General features: G+C 34.7%; 1 protein-coding gene across 3 annotated transcripts in view; it reads left to right on the top strand.

Moving 5' to 3' along the window:
* ANKRD13C (ankyrin repeat domain 13C) overlaps positions 1-26694 on the top strand; it is a 129688-nt gene that overhangs the window by 85954 nt on the left and 17040 nt on the right. For all 3 annotated transcript variants that reach the window (XM_036890194.2, XM_057500319.1, XM_036890193.2), the window contains 5 exons: positions 497-628; positions 6016-6177; positions 17645-17724; positions 18972-19070; positions 22151-22251. In XM_036890194.2, coding sequence (XP_036746089.1) covers positions 497-628; positions 6016-6177; positions 17645-17724; positions 18972-19070; positions 22151-22251 — 574 coding nt within the window. The remainder of the gene's footprint in view (positions 1-496; positions 629-6015; positions 6178-17644; positions 17725-18971; positions 19071-22150; positions 22252-26694) is intronic.

Raw genomic sequence — 26694 nt, 5'->3', positions numbered from 1 at the left:
AAATGTTGCTATTTGGGGTATATATGTATATATTTTAAGCATAAAAAATACAGAAGAGCTAGATTTTGAGTCATAATTTTCAAGGCTGGAAATACTTGTTGTTTATACTGATATGTATATGTAAGTAATAATTGTTCAAAATGTTTGTTGAATGAATGTAATTAACAACAGATCTTTTTAGGTGGTGTGGTTAGGAGACAGTTAGCCTATGATTTATAGAAGAGTTCTGTTCCAAAAGTTTATTTGAAAATAGGGTGTTTGAAGCATAAGGCAAAATTTTTTATAGTGCTGTTTTTATAGTGTTGCATATAGTGTTGTTTCCAAGCTAATACCTAAAATTCTAATATATTTGAAACATAATTTCTAACAGTTCTTTACAGCCTATGCCAGCCAAAATTTTTCTTGAGAAACTGTGTTCAGGATTAATTTGGTTTACCAGTAATACATTTTAATTATTCATATTTAACTTTTGCTTCCCTCATTTGCCACCCCCCAGGAGTCAGAGATGGAAACAGAAGAAGAGGTTGACATTTTAATGAGTAGTGATATTTACTCTGCAACTTTATCAACCAAATCAATTTCTTTTACGCGTGCCCAAACAGGATGGCTTTTTCGGGAAGATAAAACAGTATGTACAAATCTTGATTTTTCAACTTTAAAAAAATTTTTAGTATTTAATGTTGCCAAAATAATGTGATAAAAATGCAGGAAGATGTAGCTCACTGAATTGTCTTCAAGTAGTTTATTCTTTCCTTGAATCCAGATAGGGAATTGTAATAGTTAGTTATATAGTTGGAAGATATTCTTATAGAAGCCTGGAGAAAAAGCTTAGCTCATTTAAATTCTATGCTGGGAAAGATTCTTGTTGTCAGCTTCCTGGTTCTTACATAGTGAATAGTGTTTTCACATGGTTCCATTACATTTCTAATGCTTTATAGGCATACCTCAGAGATATTGTGAGTTCAGTTCCAGCAAACACAACAGAGTGAATACCACTATGAAGGAGTCAACTGTATTTTTAGTTTCCCAATGCATACATATCAAAAGTTACATAATATGGTAGTCTATTAAGTACACAATAGCATTATGTCTAAAAAATCAAGGAACATACCTTACTTAAAAAATACTCTATTGCTAAAAATGGTAACCACCACCTGAGCTTTCAGTGAGTCTTAATCTTCCCTGGTGGGGGGTCTTGTATCGATGTTGATGGCTGCTGACTAATCAGGGTGGTGGCTGCTGAAGGTTGGGGTGGCTGTGGCAATTTCTTAAAATAAGACAGTGAAGTTTGCTGCATTGATGGACTCTTCCTTTCATGAGCCATTTCTCTGTAGCATGTGGTACTGCTTGACAGCATTTCACCCACAGGAGAACTTCTTTCAAATTTGTAGTCAGTCGATTCTCTCAGACCCTACCACTGCCTTATCAACTAATTTTATATGATATTCTAAACCCTTTGTTGTCATTTCAGCCATCCTCACAGCATCACCAGCAGTAGACCCCATCTCAAGAAACCACTTTCTTTGCTCATCCGTAAAAAACAATCCCTTATCCCTTCAAATTTCATCATGAGATTGCTGCAGTTCAGCCCCATCTCAGGGCTCCACTTCTAATTCTTGTTCTCTTGCTATTTCCACCGCATCTGTGGTTCCTTCCTCCACTGAAGTCTTGAACCCTCTGTCATCCATGAGGGTTGGAATCAATTTCTTCCAGACTCCTATCCGTGTTGATATTTTGACCTCTTCCCATGAATCGTGAATGTTCTTAATGGCATCTAGGATGGCAAATCCTTTCCAGAAGGTTTACACGTTGACTTTGCTCAGAGCCCTCTGAGCAATCACTCTCTATGGCAGCTATAGACTTACAAAGTTTATTTCTTAAAGAATGTAGCTTGAAAGTCAAAATGACTCCTTGATCTATGGGCTGCAGAATGGATGTTGTTTCAGCAGACATGAAAACATTAATCTCATTGTACATCTTCAGCAAGAGCTCTTGGATGACCAGGTGTGCTGTCGAAGACCAGTCCCATTTTGAAAGGAATGTTTTGTTTTGAGCAACAGATCTCAACGGTGGGCTATAAATATTCAGTAAACCATGTAAACAGATGTGCTGTCATCCAGGCTTTGTTGTTCCATTTATAGAGCACAGGCAGAGTAGGTTTAGCACAATTCTAAAGGGCCTTAGGTTTTTTGTAATGGTAAATGAGCACTGACTACAATTTAGTTACCCTGCATTAGCCCCTAACAAGAGGGTCAGCCTGTCCTTTGAAGCTTTGAAGCCATACCTTAAGTTTTCTCTAGCTAAGAAAGTCTTAGATGGTGTTTTCTTCTTCTATAAGGCTGTTTTGTCTATGCTGAACATCTGTTACTTAGAGTAGCCACCTTCACTTATTATCTTAGATAGATTTGGATAACTTGCCATAGCTTCTCCATCAGCACTTTCTTCTTCACCTTGCACTTTTATGTTATGAAATGACTTCTTTCCTTAAAACTCATGAACTAGCCTCTGCTAGCTCCAAACCTTTCTTCTGTGGCTTCCTGACCTCTCTCAGCATTCACAGAATTGAAGAGAATTGGGGCCTTGCTCTGGATTGGGCTTTGGCTTAAGGGAATATTGTGGCTATTTGGTCTTCTATTCAAAGCCACTAAATATTCTCCATTCAACAAATAAGGCTCTATGGCTTTCTTATCATTCATGTGTTCGCTGGAGTAGCATTTTTAATTTCCTTGAAGAACTTTACCTTTGCATTCATAACTTGGCTGATTAACTAGCCCAAGACGGTTAGATTTCAGCTTATCTCAGCTTTGGGTATGCCTTTCCCACCAAGCTTCATGTCTAGCTTTTGATTTAAAGTGAGAGTTGTGCGACTCTTCCCTTCACTTGAACACTTAGAGACTGTGATAGGGTTATTAATTGGTCTAATTCCAGTATCGTTGTGTGTTAGCGAATAGGGAGGACAGAGGAGAGGGTGGAGATGGGGGTGGTCGCTGGTGTGTGGAGCAGTAAGAACACACACAATCTTTATTAGTTAAGATCGTTTTCTTATATGGGCCTGGTTCCTGGTGCCTCAGAACAATTATAGTCTATAACACCAAAGATCACTGATCACAGATCACCATAACAAATATAATAATAGTGAAAAAGTTTGAAATACTGAGAGAATTACCAAAATGTGACACACTCTTAAGTGAGGAAATAGTGTTGGAAAACTGGCACTGATACTCTTGCTGGATGCATGGTTGTCACAAACCTTGTAAAAAAAGCAGTATCTGTGAAGTGCAATAAAGTGAAGCCCAGTTAAAAGAGGTATGCCTGTGTTTTTTAAGAAAGCTACAAAGAGGGATGCACTTTTGAATTCATTTCCCTGGAACTTTTTTTCTTTCTAGATTTCTAAACTATTTACTTAGTATCTGTTTCTCAGTATTCCATATATGACTAAAATTAAATAAGGCTGCATTTCTACAACACTATCTTTAAATTAAGTCTCAATGGAGGTTGCCCATTAGTGTATTGTAAATTATTTCTGTAATTGTCAATTTGTCTGCCAGCAAGAGGTTATATGAGACTGTTCAAAATATTCAGAAAAAATTTAGTTGGATGTATTTGGAAGCCTTTCGTAAAGTTTTAATGTCAAGAGTAAGTAATTGTTGAGGGTCAAGATTTTGCTTTTAAAAACTATATTTATCTTTTATTATATTCAGTATAAATGAACTTACTCTTATTGGAAAAACAAAAACAGTCTTTACTAGTTAGGGTTCTTTGAGGAACAAAATCAGATATCTCTCTCTTTCCCTCTATGTATCTATATGCAGATATGTGTATAGATACATAAAAGGAGAACAGAGAGATTGATTTAAGGAATTGGTTTATGTGAATAACAGAGCTGACAAACCTAAAATCTGTCAAGCAGTCTGATAGGCTGGAAATTTAGGGAAGATTTGATGTGGTCTTGAGGCAGAATTGGTTTTCTTTGGGAAACCTTTGGCTTTGCTCTTAAATCCTGCAGTTGACTAGGTGAAGCCTGCACATACAATGGAGACTAATATGCTTTACTTCAAGTCTACTAATTTAAATGTTAATCACATATAAACAATATCTCCACAGGAATATGTAAACTAGTGTTTGACCAAACAGTTGGACACCATAGTCTAATAACCAAGTTAACAAAAACAAGTAAAATATGAACTTCACATAAAGTTGAAAAGTCCTCCTTTACCACTTCTCATAATCCTGAAGCCCCTTGTGGAACATTGTTAACTTGTATGTCCTCTAGACCACAAAATATGAAATATGTATCGATAAGAATGATATGTTTAGTTGTTGATAAAGTGTTTTTTTTAATAAAGACTCATTGTATCTTTTCTCTTACAGCTTTTTTTTGGTACCTTTAAAAAGTTTTTTTACTCTTTTTGTTTCTTTATTTAGTATGTCTTAACTGCTTTTTCTTATTAGTAGTGATATTTCATCAACTGCATAGTATTCCACAGTATGGATATATTGTAATTTATCCAGTCTCATTTTTGGACATGTAGACAAATAGATACACATTTGTGTTCAGTTTTCTGCCATTATAAATGAAGTTGCACTTACCATCCTTTTACATGTCCCTGTATTGTCTGTTACAGGTAGCAAGAAATAGAATGGCTGGATTGTGGGGAATATATACTTAAAAATTTCATTGATATGATGGTTTACTTTTAATAAGTGCTTTTTCATAAGATTTGAAAAACTGATAATTATCACCTGAGGACTTCCCAACCATAGAAAAATTCTCAGTATGAGTTCTAGGCTCATCAACTTTGTTCTGTAAGCCTATTTGGCAACAAATAGCATTATAGAATTCTTGGTTTTGAGATCCTGCAGTGCAATCCATTTGTTGGCTTGAAGTTGTATTTGTTTGTACTCTGTTCTTCTGGACAGCATTAGAAGGATCACTTCAAGAGAAATAAAAATTGAAGCTGCTATTCATCTAGTGCTACTGCTAAGCAGCTCAAAGCTCTTAACAGCCTCTAGGTGATCTTCTTAAATCTTTGACAGCTAAGGAGGGAGTCAGAAATGCTTATGGTTCCCATTTTTTAGGTAGAAAGAAGTGCAGAATGCTTTGCTTTTGGTGACTGGTAAGGAGGCCACCAAAAGCAAAGTGGAGATGGAGATAACTCTGAACACGTAGTATTAGAATGCCAGAAAACAGCAGCAAGATGGGAGATCATGTGATCTGCATGCAGGTAGAACTGGAAAGCTTGTTCTCAGTAAAATTATTGATCATGTGTTTTGTACATGTTCATATAATGTATTTCATATTCCGACCACCTGTGGGTCTGAGAAAGTGAAGGTTAATGTTGAAGGAGGACTTCATTGAAAGGAAGTAACTGTGATGTTCTGTATACCATTTTAGTTTCCCTATCCCCAATCCATAATGTAAATACTTAATTGTATTGGTGAACACAACTACTCTATTTTCTCTTCTTTTTTAAAAGCAGCAAGCCATTGTAATTTTAAATTTGATCCTGTTAGAGAATTTGATATTGGAACAGGTAATCAATTCTAGTTGTGCTAGAGAGTCCTGTGTGACTTAGACTATTTATTTTTATTCCACTTCTTTTTCTATCTCTAAAATCAGAACAGTAATTATCACTGACCTCTCCTTGTTACTCATGATATTTCACTATCACTAAATAAAGTTTTCAAACAGCTTTATGATACTTGGGAATAGAGTCTAAAGGAATACTATGTGATATTTTTATTTAGATTTAATTCATTTGCCAATTAACGTACCATATGTCTGATGTTTTACATTTTCCTTTACAAATTTGAAATGTGTAATTTTGTATATTTTTTTATTTAATGAATGTATATTATAATTTGATGATTTCAAGTACCAAAGGAATATTTATTTTCACCTAAATGTTAAGGTGTTTATGGGAAAACATATGTTTGTATATTACTTTGAAACTTCTTTAAGATCTAAGTTAAACAATTCACTTTATTATTTTGAAATAATTTTTTTTGTTTTAGGAAAGAGTAGGAAACTTTTTGGCTGACTTTTATCTGGTGAATGGACTTGTTTTAGAATCAAGAAAAAGAAGAGAACATCTCAGTGAAGAAGATATTCTTCGAAATAAGGCCATTATGGAGAGTTTAAGTAAAGGTGGAAATATAATGGAACAGAACTTTGAGGTATAATTTTTACTTCTCTGAACTTATAATGATCTAAGGAAAGAGGGGGTAGACTTCATTCCTGGTATTCAGTGAGTTTATGTAAGTACACTCATACATTTTGTTTACTGTGTATCACCTTTTATTTTTTGTGATATGGCCTTTGGTGATTTTTTTGTGAATCTGTTCTTGGTCTTTGAGTCTTCACTCACAAATAGATTTAAATTATTTATAAGCATGAAACACAGTACTAATTTTCAATCCATGTCCCTTGCATATATTCTTTTTCCTACTTCACCAACTGAAGTCTTTTGCTGCTTTGAAGGTCCAGCTAAAGCTCCACCTATGTTATGATGTCATTTTTGGCTGATACCTTCTTATAAATTTTTTATTCAGTATGAGTTTCTTGAAAGCATGCTCTGGGCAAAGAACTATATGACAGTAGGGAAAGGGAGGGTATATTCGGAAATTCAAAGGTATATGAGATATCATAATTGCCTCTGTAAACTTAATCCGTAATAACATAAATTGCATGGGTTCTTGAATTTTTTTTTTCTGACAGTATCAGAAATACAAAAAAGTACTAAAATAGTACAAGGAATGCCTGGATAGCCTTCATCAAGACTCACCAAATATTAACTTTTTACTACATTTGTATAGCAATGTTTTTCAAAGTGCAGGATAGGGACCCTTAGTAGACTATGAAATCAGTTTAGTGGGCTGTGCCTACCCTTTTATTTTAAATTAGAACCTAAAATAATAGAATAAAATCAGAGCACATCACCATAGTATGGGTCATTATTACTTTATGAAACATAGTTTCAGGAGTTTATGTATTATGTAAATATACATGGGTAGGAGAGCTGGGCTGTAGTGTAAAATGTGATAAAAATATTAAAGGCTAATAAGAGGAGGCTTCAGTTCCCTGAATGTTTAGTTTCTCCCTGATGGCACTGTGAGTGCCAGATTATGTTTTAGGGATAAATTTACCAAAATGTTATGCCAGGTTCCAAGTATTTTATGTTAATTCCATATGTTCCAAGAAAAGATTTTAATGTCTAGAAAGTTCATACATTGAGTAGTTCAGCCATAGTTTAATTAAATAAGTATAGAGGGTGTAAAGTGTTTAAGAATTCCCATTAAATGTTAAAGTTAAAATTGTTTTCTGCTGGGATTAAAGATGGCGGTTTGAGACATGAAACAGAGGCCTCCTCCCAAAACCACATTTAATATGAAAATATAGTTAATACATCTAATCCTGAAAGAGCAATAGGAAAGAAGGCTGTGCCAGACTGCATAAACCTGGAGAAAAGAACAGATACCACAGAAAAGGGTAACATAACAGAGCCTTGATCTGGTGGGACCCAAGCCTTTCCCTCACCCCAGCTCACCGGTGGGAGAAGAGAAATGGAGCAGGGAAGGGGTGGAGGCCTAGGACTGCTGAGCACCCAGTCTTGGAGACCTTCTCTGGGAGCATGAACCTACATTGCATGGTGGTCTGGAGATTAGTGGGGTTGGAAAGTTAAGACAGGTGGAATACTTGGAGAAACTGAGATTCCAGCCACTTCTGGAAAACAGGGGTCCACATCCAGCCACTCTGGGACAGAAGAAAGGTGGTCAGTCTGAGAGACTTCCTAACAGTGAGAGGGCTGCTAAAGGGGCAAGGATTGCACAGAGCTTGCTGCTCAGGAGAAAGGACAGGTGGACAAAATTGTCTGATTGCACTCTGCCTAGCAGGTTGGAAAATTTCAGGAGCTTCAGGTGCTCCATCACCCTGGCTGGCTATGCAGCTCCCCACCATGATACACAGCCTGCTGCGCTTTGCTCCCAGCTGGCCAGCACTGGCTCACAAACCAGCAGCCCCTGCTCTGGCATCAGACCAGCCAGAGGAAGGCCTTGCCTATGGCAGCTACAAACACAAAGTATAGAATCTTATACCTGTGCACTCAGTCTACTGGTTCTAGCAGTGGAGACAGTCACAGCAGCTGGGAAGGAGGAAACAGTTATTTCCACCCCCCAGGCACCAGCACCACTCCCTTGTGATCCCCGACATCACTCCAGGGGCTGAGCAGCTCCAGAGAGTAGAGCTTCTGGGCACTAGAGGGTGTCACATACAAATATAAAACGTCAGAGAAACCTGGTTCAAACCAAAATCCCACAAACACCAGAAAGAGGGCCAAGTGAAATTGAACTCACCAATCTTCCTGAAAGACATTTCAAAATAAAAATCATAAACTGCTCATGGATGTTCAGAAAAATATTCAAAACAACAGATGAATTCATGACTGGGATTCAATCATTAAGGAATTCAATATCTGAAGTGAAACATACAATGGAGAGATTTAAAAGCAGATTAGATGTAGTAGAGGAGACAGTAAGTGGAATAGAAATTAGAGAAGAGTACAAAGAAGCTGAGGCACAGAGAGAAAACAAGATCTCTAGGAATATTGAGAGAACTGTGTGATCAATCCACAGGGAAAAATGTTCGTATTATAGGGTACCAGAAGAAGAAGGGAGAGAAAAAGGGATAGAAAGTTTCTTTGAGGAGGTAATTGTTGAAAAGTTCCCCAATCTGGGGAAGGAGATAGTCTCTCAGGCCATGGAGGTGCACAGATCTCCCAACACAAGGGACTCAAGGAAGACAACACCAAGACATATAATAATTAAAATGTCAAAGATCAAGGATAAGGAAAGACTATTGAAATCAGCCAGAGAGAGTAAAAAGATCACATACAAAGGAAGACCAATCAGGTTATCATCATACCTCTCAACAGGAACTTTACAGGCCAGAAGGGAGGGATGTGATATATTTAATGCAATGAAACAGAATGGCCTTGAACCAAGAATACTCTATCTGATAAGATTATTGTTTAAATTTGAAGGAGGGTTGCTGGTCTCATAGAATGAGTTTGGGAGTATTCTCTCCTCTTCTACTTTTTGGAAAACTTTTAAGGAGGATGGGTATTAGGTCTTCACTAAATGTTTCATAAAATTCAGCAGTGAAACTATGTGGTCCAAACTCATTTTATGAGACCAGCAGCACTCTAATACCAAAACCAGGCAAATACACCACAAAGAAAATTACAGACCAGTATTCCTGATGAATATAGATGCAAAAATACTCAACAAAATATTAGCCAACCGAATTAAAAAATACATCAAAAATATGATGCATAATCATCAAGTAGAATTTATTCCAGGGATGCAAGGATGGTATAATGTTCAAAAATCTATCAACATCCACCATATCAACAAAAATAAGGACAAAACCACATGATCATCTCCATAGATACTGAAAAGGCATTCGACAAAATTCAACATCCATTCATGATAAAAACTCTCAACAAAATGGGTATAGAGGGCAAGTACCTCAACATAATAAAGGCCATATATGACGAACCCACAGCCAACATTATACTTAACAGCGAGAAGCTGAAAGCTTTTCCTTTATGATTGGGAACAAGACAAGGATGCCCACTCTCCCCACTTTCATTCAACATAGTACTAGAGGTCCTAGCCACAGCAATCAGACAACACAAAGAAATAAAAGGCATCCAGATTGGTAAGGAAGAAGTCAAACTGTCACGGTTTGCAGATGACATGATATTGTACATAAAAACCCTAAAGAATCCACTCCAAAACTGCTAGATCTAATATTTGAATTCAGCAAAGTTGCAGGATACAAAATTAATACCCAGAAATCTGTTGCATTCCTATACACTAACGATCAACCAGCAGAAAGAGAAATCAAGAAAACAATTCCATTCCCAATTGCATCAAAATAATAAAATACATAGGAATAAACCTACCAAGGAAGTGAAAGACCTATACCCTGAAAACTACAAGACACTCATGAGAGAAATTAAAGAAGATACCAATAAATAGAAATATATCGCATGCTCTTGGCTAGGAAGAATTTATATTGTCAAAATGGCCACCCTGCCTTAAGCAAGCTACAGATTCAAAGCAATCACTCTGAAAATACCAACTGCAAGACAATGAAACTGAATTATTGTCTAACTCCTTACACAAAAGTAAACTCCAAATGGATCAAAGACCTGAATGTAAGTCATGAAACCATAAAACTCTTAGAAGGAAACATAGGCAAAAATCCATTGAATATAAATATGGGCTACTTTTTCTTGAATGCATCTCCTCAGGCAAGGGAAACAAAAGCAAAAAGGAACAAATTGGACTATATCATGCTAAAAAGCTTCTGTATAGCAAGGGGCACCATCAGCAGAACCAAAAGACTTCCTACAGTATGGGAGAATATATTTGTAAATGACATATCTGATAAGGGGTTAACATCCAAAATATACAAAGAACTCACATGCCTCAACACCCAAAAAGCAAATAACCTTATTAAAAAATAGGCGGAGGATATGAACAGACACTTTTCCAAAGAAGACATTCAGATGGCCAACAGGCACATGAAAAGATGCTCCACATCACTAATTATCAAGGAAATGCAAATTAAAACCACAGTGAGATATCACCTCACACCAGTTAGGGTGGCCAACATCGAAAAGACTAGGAACAAGAAATGCTGGCGAGATACAGAGAAAGGGGAACCCTCCTACACTGCTGGAGAATGTAAACTAGTTCAACCATTATGGAAATCAATATGGAGATTCCTCAAAAAACTAAAAAAATAGAAATACCATTTGACCCAGGAATTCCACTCCTAGGAATTTACCCTGAGAATGTGGCATTCCAGTTTCAAAAATGTTTTATACCTTGACTTTAAATGACAATATTCTGGTTTTGATATTATACACTACAGTTCTGCAAGATGTTACCACTGAAGGAACTGTGTGAGGCATATGTTGGATCTCTTATTATTATTTCTGTAAACTATGTATGTAAAATTATTTCAAAATAGAAAGTCGCATTTTAAAAAAAGCAAGCAGGTATTTATGCAAAAACTGATTGATTTACAGATTCAACATCTTCCTAATCACCCTATATTTATCACAGCACTACTTAGAATAGCCAAGATATGGAAGCAACCTAAGTGTCTATCGGTAGATGAATGGATAAAGAAGAGGTGGTACATATACAGAATGGAATACTATTCAGCCATAAGAAAGAAACAAATCCTACCATTTGCAACAACATGGATGGAGCTAGAGGGTATTATGCAGAGTGAAATAAGTCGGGCAGAGAAAGACAAATACCAAATGATTTCCCTCATTTGTGGAGTGTAACAGTGAAGCAAAATTGAAGGAACAAAACAGCAGCCGACTTAAACACTCCAAGAAGGGACTAGCAGTTACCAAAGGAGAGGGGTTGGGGAGTGGGGTGGCAAGGGAGGGAGAAGGGGGTTGAGGGGTATTATGATTAGTACACATGGTGTGGGGAGGATCATGGGGAAGACATTGTAGCACAGAGAAGACAAGTCGTGATTCTGTGGCATCTTACTACACTGATGGACAGTGACTGCAGTGGTGTATGGGGGAGGGGACTCGATAATATGGGTGACTGTAGTAACCACATTGTTTTTCATGTGAGACCTTCATAAGAGTGTATATCAATGATATCTTAATAAAAAATACTGTTTTATGCCAGTTTAGTGTTATCGTATGTCCTTGGTGCCAGATCCTCTTTGCACCCCTCATTTTTCTTTTGGCCTTGGGATAGAGCCTCAGCAGACTTAATTTTCCAGAAACCTCTTGGTATCACTGAGGATATAGGACATGATATGCTCAGGGAATAGAAATGGAAATGTACTGAGAGTGGGAATGATGAGCTCAATCCTTAAAAAAGCTGCTACCCTCTCCTATTCTTGACCAGCCAAAAAGGCCCTTTCTGTGTACTTCTATTGTGATTTAAATTTTACTAGAGTTCTTTCAAAAGTTGTGTTGATAGTAATTGCTACCTTTATGTAATTTGGCAGTAACTATTTTAAGACAAGTACATGGAAACAAAGCTTTATAGAATAGCATTTTGGGGCCATTTGCCGTTTGTCACCAATTGCCCAATTTGTCTATGTTTAGACTTATAGTACATAATTTGATTTTCTCTAGCCCAGCAATTTGTATCTGATGTACTTGAATTGTGAAAGGGGTCTTTAAACAGCACTTTAATCAGCCATAGTTTTGCACATTGAAATTGAAACATAGTTTAATCCCATATAGCTTTTTAATAGAAAATGATATAAATTACATTAAATAATTAAGCTTTTGACTTCTGATCAGAAATTAAAACACTTCCTGTGTGAATCATAGCCCCTTGAACTTTATAGTTCTTGATAAATATTTAAATTCATGAAAGATTAAAAGACATTCTAAGATAGAAAGTTTAGGATGATGTTGAATCTGTGAATCAATCAGTTTTTGCATAAATATCTGCTTGCTTTTTTTGAAATGCAGCTTTCTATTTTGAAATAATTTTACATACATAGTTTAAAGAAATAATAATAAGAGATCCAACATATGCCTCACACAGTTCCTTCAGTGGTAACACCTTGCAAAACTGTAGTGTATAATATCAAAACCAGGATATTGTCATTTAAAGTCAAGGTATAAAACATTTGCATCCACCACCAGGGTCCCTCCTATTCTCCTTTTATAAGCACACCTCTATCCTTTTACCCCTTCCCTGTCTTTTAACCCAGGTAACCACTAATCTGTTCCTCCATTTCTTTAATGTTGTCATTTCAAGACTATCATGTATGTAACCTTTTGAGAGTAGCGCTTTTTTTCCCATTCAGCTTAATTCCCTGGTAATTTAGTCAAGTTGTTGTGTATATCAATAGTTTGTTCCTTTTATTGTTGACTAGTATTCCATGGTGTGAATATACTGTTGTTTGCTTAACCATTTACCTATTGAAGGACATTCGTTTTTTTCCAGCTTTGGGCCATTATGAATATAGCTGTCATAAACATTCATGTACAGGTTTTTATGTGAACATAAGTCTTCATTTCTCTGGGATAAATGCTGTCTTTGGAAGTACAAAGTTGGCTGTTTGTGGGAATGCTGGAGGGGTACACTTTGGAGGCTGGGCCTCCAGACCCTGTGTGCCCTACTGCCTTGGGGTCTGGGGAGGATAGTCTGTGTCACTTATGTGTACCATCCATACCTGTCTCTGTACTGCCTGCCCCTAGATCCTGTTCTTGTTCTGGTCTATCCATAGCTCCATCCCTAATAAAGAGTTCATGTACTCAAAAAAAAAAAAGATGTTGTAGCTAAGAGTGCAGTTGTTTGGTGATACGGTAGTTGAGTGTTTAGTTTATAAGAAACTGCCAAAATGTTTTCATGTATATATTCCTACCAGCAGCATATAGGTGATTATTTCTCTTCATCCTTGCCAGCATTTGATGTTACAATTTTTTATTTTACCCATTTTGATAGTATCTAGCTCAGGATGCCATAACAAAATACCATAGTCTGGATGGCTTAAATAATAGGAATTAATTCTCACAGCTGTGGATGCTGGGAGGTCCAAGGTCATGGTGCTGGCCTGTTTGCTTCCCAGATAAAGGCTTTCTTAACTGACTTGCAGATGGATGCATTCAGTTGTGTCCTCTGGGAGAGAGTGCTCTGATCTATCTTCCTCATCTTACAAAGACACGAATCCCATCATGGGGGCCCTACCTTAATGATCTCATCTAAACCCGATTACCTCACAGGAACGCCACTTCCTAATACCATCACATTGGGGTTAGGTCTTCAACACATGAATTTTGGAGGGACACAAGCATTTAGTCCATAATAGCTAGTGTATAGTGCTCTCTCATTATGGTTTTATTGCATCCTTCTAATAGCTAATTGTTAAGTATTGATCTGTTCCTGGGCTTCTTTGCCATGTATTATCTTTTTGATGAAATGTCTCTTGATGTTTTTTGCCCATTTTTTGATTGGTTTTATACTGTTGAGTTTTCAAACTTCTTTAAATATTCTAGATTGCTAGTTCTTTATCAGTATGAATTTTGCAGATTTTTTTTCATCCTGTCTTTTCATCCTATTAAATAGGTCTGTTGCAGAGGAAAATTTTAAAATTTTGATGCAGCCCATTTATCAATATCTGTTTTATGGTTTATGCCAAGACTAAGAACTCTTTGATTAGTTCCAGGTCCCTAAGATTTTTTCCTTTTTTCTTTAATCCTAAAAGTCTTATACCTTTATATATATATTTTAAGTCCATGGGCCGGTTAATTATGGATAATGTGTGATGTTTAAGTAAAGGTTTATTTTTTGCCTTGGATGTCCAATTGATTCAGCACCATTTTTTGGAAGGAGTGTCCTTTATTCACTGACTTGCATGCTGAAATTTTTATTGGGATGATGTTAAATCTATAGATTAATCTGGCGAAAACTAATGTCTTAATGTTTTTTAGTTATTTTTCTTAACCTTTTACACTGGTAAGTAAAACCAATATGCAAGTGTTGAGAGAAGGTGCCATGCCTTTTTCCTGATCATAGAAGGGTTTTTTTAATACCATTGTTAATTTAAAAAAAATTACTGTTATTTTTTAATCAGTCATAAGTAATGTATTAATAATTACTAGGAGCCATGGCTATATTTTTGTTAACTCTGCAATCTTTTAAATATATTTTTAATTGTTTTAGAATAAACAAAATACATATCTCATTATGTATTATCTGGACTTAAGGGGAAGAACTGAAATATTATATTAGAATCTTTTTGGAGTTCAATTATAAATATTTAGAAGAAATTGAAGGAAAACAGTAATTCTATCAGATATTCATCTATACATATAGTTTGATTTGGTTGAACCATATAAAGTACAGGATACAAGAACATCAAAATAGAATTGATAAGTTTAATTATAAGAAAGATACAAATGGCTGTCTAATTTTTTATTTTTTTCTCTAGACACAGAATTTACTAATACATAGAAAGCAGCCTTGAATTGAAACCAATTTAATTATATTCAGCACTGGACAGTAAAGGAAAAAGGAAATATTTGTATGCATTTTGGATATAAAATAGTTTTAAGAATATAGTTCTTTAAAGCCTACATAATAAGCTTTTTGGGAAGGTATATATAAATTAAGAAACAAAGTTAAAAAATAGGGGGATCAGAAAGACTAAAGGGAGGAATCTATTGAATCCAGCAGATATTCCTGTTTTAATGGTATTTAAAATCATGCCAGAGTTTTAACAAACATTTTATACACCAATATTTTATGTGCTAGGTTATAGCTGATAAATAATATAAAAACAAATCAAGTGTGGTAATTAACATATTAACTTTGAAGTCAGGATGAAATATAAATTACTCAAATGTATGTATTTGAATTAGTGACTATTATATACAAAGCATTATATTATATTGCAGAATAACAAAGGGTTCTCCAGTGGCCTAATATGGTTGGAGTGCCATAAACTCAAATTCAGCTTTTACAGGTCAAAAACAGAATACATATTCACCTCAACAAGTTTTCTTACTTATGTTGGCTTAGAATGTTGTTAGTATGGACATTATGTTAAGTATTTTTCATATAGTATCCCAATTACTACAGTGACCTAATGAGACAAGAATCATTGCCCCATTTAAAGGAAGTTGAGGCTTAAAGAAATTAATCTGCCTGAAGTCACAAAGCTAGAAGTAGCAAAGATGGGTTTGATCCTAGGACCCTTACATCAAGCTGCTCTTGCTCCAGGTATATTTCTTTCCAGTCTACCTTTGCTATAGTCTCTTCCTCCTATATGTCCAGATGCTTAGCAATTCTTTCAAAATATTGAAAAGTTGATGTTGGAAAAGGAGTGGGGGAACCTTAAGATGTAATCTGGGAAAGATGCATTTGGTAAATGGACTAAAGCAAATATTCTGGTATTTTTTCATTGATGTGCATAGAACACATATTTGTAAAAATTTATTTTTGGCTTTAGAGCATTATTGAAAATTTCAGGAACCTAGAAAATACATATGACTATTCTGTTTTCAAAAGACATGAAAATACTACATTTAAAACCACATTTTAATAGAATTTCAGTTCTTAAAAGTGTCTTGTTCCTTTTCAGAACAAATTTATAATCTTTTTGTATGTGAATAGCTTTTGGGGCTCTTTTTCTTTAGCCATGTACTTGTTTTAATTGCCATAGGAAAAAGTTTATAGGTATCATTCAAATGGAATTATTTGCCATTTAATTAGTTTTGCCTTGGACAGCCCCTATTTCCCTTCCTTCCTGTAAGTGGTTCTAATATTTAGCATAAGTTTTTGACAATTTTTTATAGAAAAATTTAAGTGTTCAGAAATTCTTATGTCATGCATACTTGCTCCTATGTTTTTGGTGATTTTTTTTTCCTTTTTGTTCTAACCAGTTGCTGGAGGAGGGAGCAAGACTCTGTTTATACTAGAGACATAGAGTCATTGATAAAAGCATTTATTGTATATCAACTATATAACATACAATACTGAGTTAAGCTCTATTGGTGATATATTTTAATATACAAAATCTAAATAGGAATGTATAGGTATAAAACAGATGACTGTTTTAAACTTCCAGAAACATTTGCTGTGTAAAATATTAGAAGAGTAGCAAACCTAGCAGTAAAAAAAAGAAATTCTGATATTCTTTAAAGAAAACAAGCATTTAGAATTTTTGCATTTAATTGTGAAGGAAAGGTTTCATGGCTCTTCAGTTCAGAGCCTATTGACTGGGTAAATAACATTAGAAAGCCTTCTGGTTGTCCTGTGGCCTTTTTGCCTTCTAATTCCATTAGACAGGGTAACAGTAAAGAGGAAGCACTGAAGAATTCAGGTACAAGTGTCAGTACAGTTGAACCCTGAACAACATGGGTTTGAACTGTGCACTTACATTATTATAAGAATGCAGTATATAATGCATACAGAATGTTTTGCTCAGCTGTTATCAGTAAGGCTTCTGGACAACAGGAGGCTATTAATAGTTAAGATTTTGGGGAGTCAAAAGTAATACACAGATTTCTGTGCTGTGTGGGGATCAGTGCTCCTAACCCTCACATTATCAGGGGTCAACTGTATATAACAAAGGATTAGTTAGAATAAACATAAACTAGGAAAGACCTTATTAAAATATAATACTTGATATCCTCAATGATGTGGTAAAATTCTCTATAAATTTAAATTACATTCATTACAGTCTCTATTAAGATGGGGAATGTATAATGTACTTTTTAGAAAGAGTTCTGTTGCAAACAGTAGAAATTGCTTAGAGGAGGTTAAATACGTATGTGCCATGCCACATTATCTAATCATGGATGGCAAATGAGTGTTTATTATGATAATATGCATATATACTATGGTAATATACATTTATGCATACATATATACATTTATGCACATATATACATTTATATGTGTGTGCTTAAAAGCATTATATTGAAGCAATTAAGTAAATTAGTAGCTTAAATAGTTCATTGCATGATTTAAATTTTATATTTAAAAAAAATATGACATTTTTCTTCCCTCCCTGTCTATCTCTCTCTGTCTCTGTCTCTCCCTCTTTCTTTGTTTCTTTTTAAATTTTTGGCAGCCGGTTCGAAGACAGTCCCTTACCCCTCCACCTCAGAACACTATTACATGGGAAGAGTATATATCTGCTGAAAATGGAAAGTAAGTGGAATTTTTTGTTTTACTTTGTTTTGTTTATATATTCTTTGGTTTTTAGAAAGAACAGTTTGTAAAAACATATGTGAATGTTAAGGTATAAAAGTATTTTAGAACTATTAGTATAGTTTTGTCTGAGGCAGTTCTTTTACCTTTTAAAATGTGGTTAAGCATGATGAGGGAGAAGTATCCCCAATTATGTGCACTCTTTGAATAAGTTGTACATCCCTGCTGCCAATTTATACACACGAGAAAACCTATGGGACAATGCTCTAAGGAAATACAGTATGAGGAATTTTACAGTGCAGTTGCTTAGTTAACTTTTCCACTGTGTGATGAACTTTTATATTCTGTTATTATCCCTAGTCTTCAGCATGGCATGTAAGGCCATTTACTATTTATCTGCTTTTTATCTTTCTAAGTTCATCTCCAGGCATTATCTCTTCATTCCAGCCTGTGTCAGATTATTTTTCACCATCTTATATAAGATGTTTGCTTAGTGTTATATTACTAATAAATAGTAGAGTACCAAGTACATGGTTTGTATTCAGTAAATATTTATTGAATAAAAGAATTATGAATGAATGAATTATTTATTTTGAAAGGATAAATAAATACAAAGTTTTTTCTGGCTATCCATGTCAAAGAAAGCATAGTCCTTTGTAGGAAATATTGTTTCCTTTTGATGGGGAGTAAAATATTACCTATCCCTATGCTTAGGAAGAACTAGTCATGATTTTTTTTTTCTCATATTGAAAGGTTTATTATTATACTTTTCTAACTTCTCTGAAATGTTTCCATCTTTTAACATTCTATAGTTAATAGAGAATTCTTTATTCTTCTCATCATTTCTTACTGATCAGTGCTGAGAGTAGACACAGTAAAAGAGATTGATTTGAAAGCTGATTTTAAAGATACACAATGATATCTATATCATTTTTTAAAGTTTGTTTTTTTCTGTTGATTTTCTTTGTTTATAAAAGTTAATGGTTATTAAAATTACATTCACTTAGAAGTTTGCTGAGTTTTGATTTTTTTCTGGATTTTTATACTTTGCTATTTCTTTGTTACCTTTGTCTCATGTGATGATTTGCTTTTAACATAATTTTAATTTATTTCTGTATAGAGTAAGAAAAAATTAAAATATTAATGAATGTCACTGGGAAGATGACAGATTCTTCTTAGGAAGATGAGAGTGTATGGGAAAAGTTTCCTAATATTTTCTTTATTCTTTTTCTTTTTTTTCATTTGAGAGCTCCTCATCTGGGTAGAGAACTGGTGTGCAAAGAGAGTAAGAAAACATTTAAAGCCACGATAGCCATGAGCCAGGAATTTCCCTTGGGAATTGAATTGTAAGTTTGTTACTAACTATGCAAGTTTATGAAAGAAACTATTAAACCCTAAAGGTTATAATAATATTTGTATCTGAATGGTGCATTCGGGGCCTTTGAAATATGAAATAGTCATTGCTTTGATAATTTGTGTGCATCTGTCTAGAAATTTTCTAGTTCACAAAATACTAACATTTTTATTATTTTAACCAGAAAAATTTTTGAAGTTTTTAAATTATAAAAATAGTAACATGAATCTACCTACCACTTCAGCATTTTATTAAAAATAATAATAATAAAGAGAGAAATGTGGTATCCACATATAAATCAAGTATAAAAATCAAATGAATATTCATATTTGAACTGACTGTTTATAGTTCATAATGCATGAGCAAAACCGAAAGTTTCTGTGATGACTGACCTTGTACTGTCCACCATATAACTTATTCACTATGTAAGAATTTGTTCTCCATGTAAGAACTTGTTTGTTATGCTTCAGAAGATTGGAGACTGACAAAAATTAGGCTTGGGGTGGATTAATGATTGTGCATTGAGCATTGACTCCCCTATACAGAATTTTATTGTTGTTAACCATTTGATCAATAAATATGAGAGATGCCCTCACAAAAAAAAAAAAAAAAAAAAAAAAGTACACACTTCCAATTGTAAAATAAATAAGTAACTGGGATGGAATGTATAGCATAAGGAATATAGTCAAAATATTGTAACAACTTGGTATGGTGATAGCTGGTACCTAGAATTATCATGTATATAAATGTTGAATCACTGTGTTGTACACCTGAAACTAATGTAATACTGTGTGTCAACTACCCTTCAATAAAAAATAATTATCTACAAAAAAATAAATAAATAAATAAAACGTGGAAATGTAAAAAAGAAATAAAATAATAACATGAAAACATGTTTATTATAAAAAATCTTAATAGCATGAAAGTTTATAGATTACAAAAGACAATTTATTACCTTACTAATAGCAAATAAGTAGTTTATTTTTCTCTAGAGTTTTTTTGTGTTTTTGCATTTTTTGTAAAATTAGGGTAATAGTCTGTATTTTGTTCTGTGAGTTCATTTTTTTCTTTTAAGAATGAGTGTATCTTAGAGTTCTTATAATAACTACATTTTTGTCTCTTTTTTTCTTCTTCCTTGATAACAATGTACTGTCACTTATTTTACTGTTCCCCTTCTGATGAACATTTTGTTTATGGTTTGTCACCATTATCAACAATAATGCAATGACATCTTGAATACATAATTTAAAAGAATCCTATTTGGAGAGATGGGTGGACCAGGAAGTAATTTCAGTGTCTATTAGAAATATGAGCTTGTTTACTAACATTTAATAAGAAATATGTATTTTTTGAAGGAAAATGGATTTCCTAGTTGTTTATATTTTTATAGTTTTTCTGTACTTACATGAACTGATATTCATGCTTTGGCAGATATAGAAAGTGTCTAATGAGAGTTCTAATACTACTTGATTTAAATTAAATGTAAGGGATATGCAAATATTTCATACAAGAGGGTGTGGGTGAACTTATGATGCATTGTGGTAATGTTTTTAATGTGAAATGGGGAGACTGGATTTTAGCCCAGAGCAAACTCTGGCAGAACTGTAACTTCAGGCTTCTCTCAGAGTAGGGGCTGAATTGGAGCCCAGGTCATTTCCCCTTCCTAGTTCCTTTCCCTTCTAATCTGGCCTAATATGGTAAAAAATATTCTCATAGAAGAGAGCAGAACCCATATTTTTCTGCAAAGTTTATATATGTCTCATACTACTCAATAGCTGAATTTTAGAAAAGTAGATAGAATGGTCTATACTCCCCTCCAGATATAGATCAGAGAAGGAGATGGATAGTTCTCAAAAGCTGTGGGAAGGGACTTAGCTATACATGCAAATCTGCATAAATCATTATATCTTGGACTTAATTGGCTCAAAGATGCACAAATTTTATATTCTAATAATGAAGAAAAATCTGATTAATGAGAAAATGCTACCAATTTTAGGAGTTATTCCAACTTTAGAGATGTTAATATTTTAAAAAATGGGTATATTAGAATTTGTAAAATGTGGTAGTTATAACCATTCCCCCCCAAAAAAGTAAATAAGGAATATAGCATGTGAAAGCCAAAGAGCTCATTCTAGAATAAAACATAGGTCAAAGAACAGAAGAAAATTCCTTGTAAATGCTACAGAAAAACATTAAAAAAAGTGAAAATCGGTAGACATATACCTATACCACACTAAGATGAAATGATAAGACAGTTGAATGAAATGAAAAGGAGATTGTAAAGCTAAGGAAATAAAGCATCAAATAGCACTATTACAAAACAAATACATTAAAAGCAATGAATAGAATAAATGAGGCTGAAAATTAAATTTTGAAAGCTCACAGTAAATACAGTGAAAGAAGGGGCTAAAGAAATTTGGGTAGTAACATTTATAGAGGACAAACATGGTTCATCATAAGGATAATTTAAGAATAAAGAAATAGAGTGGCCATGGCCCTTTTTGAAAGATCAATAATGCTAATTGGAAATAAAATCCATACAATCAAAAAGATGAAAAGGGTTATAGTATTATGACTAGTGTAATGGTGAATGCTATAGACATCATGAAATTGTACTTCAGAGAAAAAGAAGTATAAACTGAAATTTTATGATAGCCAAAATTTTCCTTTAAGTATGCAAAAAAGAAACATTCTTTTATCAGATCGAGGAATACTAAGCACATAAAAGCCCTTCACCTACAAAACATTGATGGTGAAATTCAGCTGGCCAGTGAGGCCAGTACTCAGGAATGTGTAGACTTGAGGAAGAACATGGATGCAAGCCTTGAGTCCATTTAAATAGAGACTTAAAATCAAATAACTGGAAATCATGGCTGTACAATCAAATGTAAAAATTACAAATTCTGATATACTAAAAAGAATAATAAAATAACAGGAAGGAAGAAGGAAGTATCATTTCCTCATTCTTCATATTTAGAAGTTGGTAACTCTGAAGCATGTAGTTATAAAACAACAGAACACAAAGAAATCAATTTGAAAAATGAAAACATTTTTTCTCCTTCCATTTTTTAGATTATTGAATGTTTTGGAAGTAATAGCCCCTTTCAAGCACTTTAACAAGCTTAGAGAATTTGTTCAGATGAAGCTTCCTCCAGGCTTTCCTGTAAAACTAGGTAAGAGAAAAATTTACATGTAAGTTTAGTGCCTGTTAGAAATATAAGCTTGTTTACTAACATTTAATAAGAAATACCTATGTTTTGAAGGAAAATGTATTTCCTCGTTCTTCATATTTTTAAAGTTTTTCTGTAATTACATGCACCGATAGTCATGTTTTGTCAAATCTGTTAAATGTCTGATGAAATTTCTAATTCTACTTGATTTAAATTAAATGTAAGGGATTTGCAGATATTTCATACAAGAGGGTGTGGGTGAACTTATGCATTGTGATAATGTTTTATATGTAATGTGAAATAGAGAGATTGGATTTTACCCACACTTTCAGCATACTCTTGAGTTTTTGAACAGTGAGAATGTTTTTGGAATCAACAGTCATTATTCATGGATAAAGTAATACTCATACATTTTAGTTTTCAATCTTAAATGTTTAAACTTAATTTTAGCTTAATTAAGCAGTGATATTTAGACACAGAAACTCTAATTTCCATAAATACTTATCTTTGTAATTATATGAGGAAACTGGAAAGAAGAGACTATTAAAAGGTTCTTTAGGTACTTAGGCTTAGATTTAGCATTAATTTAAGCTTCAGGAGAGCCTTACCATACATTGATCCAGCCAAGAGATAGTTTATCACTGTTTGCTATGTGTCAGACACTTTTCTAGAATTGAGAGACAGCAAAAGTCCCTGCCTACTTGTGATTACATTTTGGTATGGGAGAAAAATATAGTAAATATAGCCTTTATATAATTCCTGATATATTTTACCTTGTTTCATTCAATATTACTGAAACCACATTTCAGAATAACTAGCCAAAATGCTTACTCCAGAAATAATGATTTTATACATTGCTAAAAATTAAACCTGATCTTCTCAAATTTTCAAATTTGGAAATAAGCATTTTGTGGATTAAAATGGATTTTAAAACATGTTTTCAAAATGCCACTCTAGATTCCTTTTGTAATGAAAAAGCACTGAGAACCCAATGTCTACTTGAACAAATCAGTAATAGGATCCTAGGCAGACATGGTTAGAAAACGAAAGCAATCAAGATGTGTGTTAGAGCTGTGAATAAAGGACCATTATGTTAGCATTTCTGCAGAAGCTTAAAATCCCACTCTAATTTTCAATAGTCATAAAATTGTTCAAGCATTGGGATTCCTCTAGGTATTGTATTTAAGAGGCAGAGAGACAAACTAGAACAGAGGATACCTGGAATGAATACGTGAGAATTCCAAACTATCCCTGTATTATCATGTATTTAAGTCCCAAATCAACCCCCACAATACAGTGTATAGATGTTTATGCAAAAGAAACATTTTGATTAAATGGAAAGAAAACAGTCTTCAGTACTTCCTTGCAGGCATTTCTCTGATGTAGAACCACATTCTTAGAAGAGGTTGATAATCTTTTTCTTGTATACTTAGAGTTATTGGGAATTTGCTTACCTGTTTTTTTCTTACTTCTTTACCCTTTTTTTGAAGTGACCCTGTTAAACTCCAGTCCTGGATCGGTTTAATCCACTATTTCTGTGTGTGTGTTCAAGCTAAAAGTACAATTGAGGGGAAACTTTTTAAAAATTAATATTTTTGTTAAAACAATTACATGTTTTTAGAATCAGAGCTTTAAATGCTAATTATGAATGACTTTTTCTCTGATTTTCTTTTTCTCCCGTTCTGCTCAAGGCTGAATTTGAAACTCTTTCACCAATTCCTGTTCTCTCTCACTACTTCCCACAGTCTAAGCAGATGATTTTTGCTTCTTTAATTACAAAAAAAAATATTAGACATAAGACATTCCTCATTACTCCCAACCCCCATATAGACTGCCCCAAGGCCCATCTTTCCCCATTATTCCTATCTCAGTGGAAGAAGTACTCCTCTTCTTAGCTTGAATAATCTCTCCATTTGTAGTAGGATCTGTTCTCCAGCTCTTTAAAATAGATTACTCTATATTAGTCTCTTCATATTACTAGTTTACCTTGCAACTTCCTTCTATACTGCCTTTTTCCTCTTAGCTGTTAGGTTTTGTTCAGCTCTTTCTCCTTTTAAAATTCAACCAACCAAATAAAATAATCCCTTTAAGTCCATGCTACTCAGCACTTACCTTTAATCTTTGCTTTTCATAGCCAAGTTACTTAAAAGTCTACTTTTATCCCTCTATTCCTACTTTGTATTTACAATTATACTATAAATGGGGGAAGATGAAGGGATATAAAGGGAGACAAGTTTTTTTTCCCTATTTCCCTTGAAATGCTGGAATGATGATACTATAAGAATATGATAAATTAGTTAAATATACCATATATTCACAGCAGAGTAGCCATAAGAAGAGAGATACTAAAAAACACTATAGATGAATAAAAATGAAGTTCTAAAAAATAGTCTAGTAACCATTAGGAAAGCAAAATAAAAGAGACAACTAACAAAAACCAAAAATAAAATGGCAGACTTAAGTCTTAATACAAAATAATTACAATAAATGAAAATAGTCTAAATAGACCATTTAAAAGATAGAGATTGGCAAAAACATGGATTAAAAAATATGACCTGAAACAAAACAGCAGCAGACTCACAGACTCCAAGAAGGGACTAGTGGTTACCAAAGGTGTTGAGGAGGGTGGGTGGGAGGGAGGAAGAAGGGGATTAAGGAGCACTATAGTTAGCACTCACAATATAGGTAGGTCAAGGGGAAGGCAGTACAGCACAGAGAAGACAAGTAATGACTATAGCATCTTACTCTGCTGATGGACAGTAATTGCAGTGTGGTGGGAAAGGGACTTGATAATATTGGTGAATGTTGAAACCACAGTGTTGCTCATGTGAAACCTTCATAAGATTATATGTCAGTGATACCTTAATTTAAAAAAATACGACCTAATAATGATCAGGAAGATTGCAAAAGAGGAGAATACTGTATAACCTCCTCCTTTGTACACACCAAAGAAGCAACTATATCTAATACAACTAACTCTGAAAATGATCTGAAGACTGGCAGAGCAGACCTTCTCTACATGGCAAAAAAAGGGAAGACTAAGGCAGGAGCAGAGCCACAATCAGTTGAGATCTGACACTATCCCCATCCCAACCCACAAGCAGGATGGATGGAGAGAAGAACAAAATGGGGAGGAGAAAAATTCTCAGGAACTTTGTACAACTGGCCCTGGGGATCTGCTCTAAGAAGACTAGTCCCCATAGCATTGGGCTTTGAAGATTAATGGGGCTGGATACTGGGGAGAGTTGGAGGGTTGTAGGGGTCCAAGTCTCTGCCTGCAGAGGACTGGCATGCTCTGTTCATCCCTCTGAAACCTAATACAGAGGCAGCAGTTTGAAAGATATGCTAACTTTGGTAAGTGTGCTGGAGGGGCAGAGATCTGAGGGACCTCTCTTGGAAGGAGAAAGGGTGGCAGATGTCAATTTTCCAGCCCTCCCTCAGCATAGCTGGCCGTACACTTGCAGGAGCCATCTCTAAAACTCCATATACCCCACTTGTTCAGCCCACATTGCCCTGCAGACCTGCCACACCCAACACACCCAGCCCTGTGATAGTTACATCTGCCATTGCAAAGTAGTGGTGGTCCAGTGGGATACACTAAGGTATAACAATGGGGATCACCACTGCTAACAACTAGGCTGTGGGTGGCCACACCTATAGCACATCACAGCAGAGCAGCCTAGCATCACATACTGAAACAGGATAGTGGGAACCTGCTGTTGATGGCAGATAGGCAGAGGATGGGCCCCACCAACAGCTGTCAAGTCTCAGCCACAACAAGGGACACCCCTGGAGCACCTGGTTCAGATGATGCCTAGATTTGCACTTCTAGGCACCATAGGATGCCTACTACATGAAGCCACTACTTTCAAGATCGGGAGGCATAGTTGATCTATGTAATACAAAGGAAGAAACACAAAGTTGCAGACAAAATGGGAAGTCAGGAGAATATGTTCTAAGGAAAGGAACAATGAAACACCAGAAAAAGTGCTAAATGAAATGGAGATAAGCAGTCTACCTGATGAATTCAAAGTAGTGGTAATAAAGATGCTCACTGAATGGGAAAAGGATTGATGATGTCAGTGAGAATTTCAACAAGGAGACAAAAAACAGTAAAAGAACCAGTCATCTGAAACATACAATAACTGAAGTGAAAAATACAACTGAGTCAATGAACAGTAGGATAGAGGTTATAGAGGAACAGATTAGCAAGTGGGAAGACAAGGTAGTAGAAAGTGTCCACACTGAGGACAGAGAGAAAATTCCTAAAAGTGTTAAGAAGCCTATAGGGCAACTCTAAATGAAAAAATATTCACATGAATGGGTCCCAGAAGGAAAAGAGTGATAAAGGGGTAGAACGTTTGAAGAAATTATAGCTGAAGTTGGGGAAGGAAACAGGCATCCAGATCCTGGGTTACAGAGAGCTCCTAACAAGATGAACCCAAG

The sequence above is a fragment of the Manis pentadactyla genome, chromosome 4 (genome assembly GCF_030020395.1).
Source record: "Manis pentadactyla isolate mManPen7 chromosome 4, mManPen7.hap1, whole genome shotgun sequence".
NCBI lineage: Eukaryota > Metazoa > Chordata > Mammalia > Pholidota > Manidae > Manis > Manis pentadactyla.
This window is presented reverse-complemented; position numbering and strand designations above follow the sequence as displayed.